The sequence below is a fragment of the Austrofundulus limnaeus genome, unplaced genomic scaffold, assembly GCF_001266775.1.
Source record: "Austrofundulus limnaeus strain Quisiro unplaced genomic scaffold, Austrofundulus_limnaeus-1.0 Scaffold869, whole genome shotgun sequence".
Classification (NCBI taxonomy): Eukaryota; Metazoa; Chordata; class Actinopteri; order Cyprinodontiformes; family Rivulidae; genus Austrofundulus; species Austrofundulus limnaeus.
In genome coordinates this window covers 61,090-64,285 of record NW_013953271.1, presented here as the reverse complement: position 1 = coordinate 64,285, position 3,196 = coordinate 61,090, and the positions used below count along the sequence as shown (strand labels likewise).

At 39.2% G+C, this 3,196-nt stretch overlaps 1 protein-coding gene across 1 annotated transcript in view; it reads left to right on the top strand.

Annotated features, from left to right (window-relative positions):
- polr1a (RNA polymerase I subunit A) overlaps positions 1-3,196 on the top strand; it is a gene marked incomplete in the record, with an annotated part of 50,090 nt that overhangs the window by 4,339 nt on the left and 42,555 nt on the right. Inside the window, 1 exon segment of the mRNA XM_014029210.1 lies at positions 2,565-2,714. Coding sequence (XP_013884664.1) covers positions 2,565-2,714 — 150 coding nt within the window.

Below are 3,196 nucleotides of genomic sequence, written 5' to 3'. Positions count from 1 at the left end.
ACCAGATAATTAATCCATCAGATAATTAATCCAGCAGATAATTAATCCAGCAGATAATTAATCCAGCAGATAATTAATCCAGCAGATAATTAATCCAGCAGATAATTAATCCAGCAGATAATTAATCCAGCAGATAATTAATCCAGCAGATAATTCAGAGGTGATCTGTTCGGTGAGTTTTACTCCAGGAGCTGCGAGGCTTTCAGTCTACGTTCAGACGGAGCTCTGCTGCTTCTGTTTACTGAACCAGAGGCTGCTGACGTCATGATGCTGCGTTCAGAACAAGCATGGAAAACTCACCACTCTTATGCCAAYACGGCCAATACGCAACGATGCGTTCAGGTWYCSAAACATGGTACCGTTTGATGTTACTTGAATAAGTTCACAGTAGTGTCGACAGAATTCGGTCTGTACTTAAAAAAGTATCGACTTCGGTACCCATCCCTATCAGGAGCGTCAGGTTTACATGCAAAGCCTACGGTGGACGTGTCAGGCAGCAGAGCGTCAGACGCTGGAGTTGGAAAATCTGAACTTTAGCAGCTCGATGCGGTGCGTCAACCAGAGAGGCTCCACTGTGAGACGTAGTGACAGATTCTCTGACGGGACAGTCTCCTGCATGATGTCCACTAACCTGAGACAGATGGACAGGAGCTCTGTAGCTGAGATACAGTGCCTGTAGTCAGTGTTCTGCCAGGAGATATCAGCACCGATGCAGGTCAGCAGCTCATCAAACTGGACTCGGTACACAAAAGTTCTGAAAGTGAGCCTCATCAGCTCACAGCTCCTGAGTGATGAAATTCACCAAACTCTCGTCTCTGGATTATCTGCTGAATTAATTATGAGTTAATTATCTGATGAGTAGGGGTGTCCCAATATGACTTTTTTACTTCCGATACGATACCGATATAGACCCGATACCATATCAGTACGAATCACACACTTTAACCTACTTTGCAGTGTAAAATCTTATAACCCAACCCAACACCCAATGCTACGATGTTAGCGCTTCCGCTAACAGTTAAGGCTCCCACATACTCGGGCTCACACGGTCCGAGGAGGTCCGAGCGGAMCCGAGCACAAGTATATGGTTGGCCTCGGGTACAAGTACACCTCGCTGCAGCCAAAGCGGACGTCTGCCGGGCTGGACCGCGCAGAGATCACTTTTTTTACGTCCGCGTATGCACACTCGGTGTCGCACAATAAACAGCCTGGTKAGAAACAGGACCTCGGACTGTTGACGCGTCACTGAAACACGTTTATTTGTTGATATGATTTTATCTTAGTTTAAATGATACTTGGAGTAAATATTTCAAGTTTAAAAGTATGTACAGAAGATAATTGGATGTTTTTATTATTTAATGCTGATTTTTATGATTTTATCCTTCATTACTACTGTTATATTAGTTTATATCTAAGCAGTCAAGACTAAATCATTTATTTCCTAACTGGGAGCCCTGCACCAACCTAATAATTGTCTTAAAAAATAAGATTTTTTGTTGCAATTAACAAGTGAACTCTACAAAACTCAATATTAACCATTTTACTTGCTAAATTTCTAACAAAAAAAGACATTCAGTTTTCCAATCCATAAGAATAAATTTACATCATTTATATTTTTCTGTGATGGTTAAAATGATTCAGTGACAGAGTGTTTTTAATTAATGCCTCCTCAAACCTCACATACATAAATACAAACAAATGGAGTTTAAAATGCATTAATTAATACAACTGGTGTAATTTTACTTTGAATGCAGCAGGGTCAATATTACCCCTTCACAGTATTAAATAATTATTTCTAATAGTTTAAATAATTACTGCAGAACATGATTATTATTTTATATCCAATTACTCGATTAATTGTCAGAATAATCGATAGATTAATCGAGTACTAAAATAATCGTTAGCTGCAGCCCTAGACAAAAAAAAAAAAACTAAATTATTGTCTGTTCAAAGTTAAGAGTCCACTGCTCCAATTTTACTGACTGTAACTAAAACAACATGAGCATTGCACTTAATCTTCACTAAAACAAGTGTGTAAACAGATTAAACATCACTCTAATCACAAGAACAAAAAATAAGTAGTAAGAATTAGTTATTTAAATTGATATCTACATTCCTTACTGCTGGATTTCCACTTTGTACAGTCTGAGCATCATGTGGAGATTAGCCTCTGGCTCTGGACGTGCTGGACGTGCATCAAGCACTTCAACAGTAATTTTGACTGGTGTCTGTCCTCAAAGTGCACAAGTGTCCAACTTGAAGCATTGGACGTGATTTTTGAAATCACATTTGGGGTGAACGCACCATAAGACGTTTCTTTTCAGACAGTAATGTGAGGTTTTAACATAATATATCATTAAAATCATTAAACACACTGTGTTGTGTTAAACTAAATGAAAGCACCAGTACTGGTTAGCATTTGTCTTTATTTAATTGAAAGAATAGAACTGTAGTTATGAATGTTTTAAAGAAGCTTTTCTGACCATTAAACAAGTGAAACAGTGTTTTCTGCTGGAGAATTTCAATGTTGGTTGAGTCCCGTCTCATGTGCTCCCCTCCATCAGAAACTCTACTTCCTGATCCGTGGGACGTGTCTGATGTGTCACGTGTTAACATGTCCTCGAGCTGCCATCCACCTGCTGTTGAACCAGCTCAAGTTACTGAACCATGGAGCCATGCAGGAGGTCTATCAGATCGAACAAGTCCTGAATCAGGTCAGGTTACACTCTGTGTGTAAAATCAGTGTCAACAGGTCAGGTTACACTCTGTGTGTAAAATCAGTGTTAACAGGTCAGGTTACACTCTGTGTAAAATCAGTGTTAACAGGTCAGGTCACAATCTGTGTGTAAAATCAGTGTTAACAGGTCAGGTTACACTCTGTGTGTAAAATCGGTGTTAACAGGTCAGGTTAAACTCTGTTTGTAAAATCAGTGTTAACAGGTCAGTTTACACTCTGTGTAAAATCAGTGTTAACAGGTCATTTTACACCCTGTGTGTAAAATCAGTGTTAACAGGTCAGGGGTTATACACACACAGGGTGTGTGTGTAACATACATACATTCTGTGTGTAAAATCAGTGTTAACAGGTCAGTTTACACCCTGTGTGTAAAATCTGTGTTAACAGGTCAGGTTACACTCTGTGTGTAAAATCAGTATTAACAGGTCATTTTACACTCTGTAAAATCAGTGTTAACAG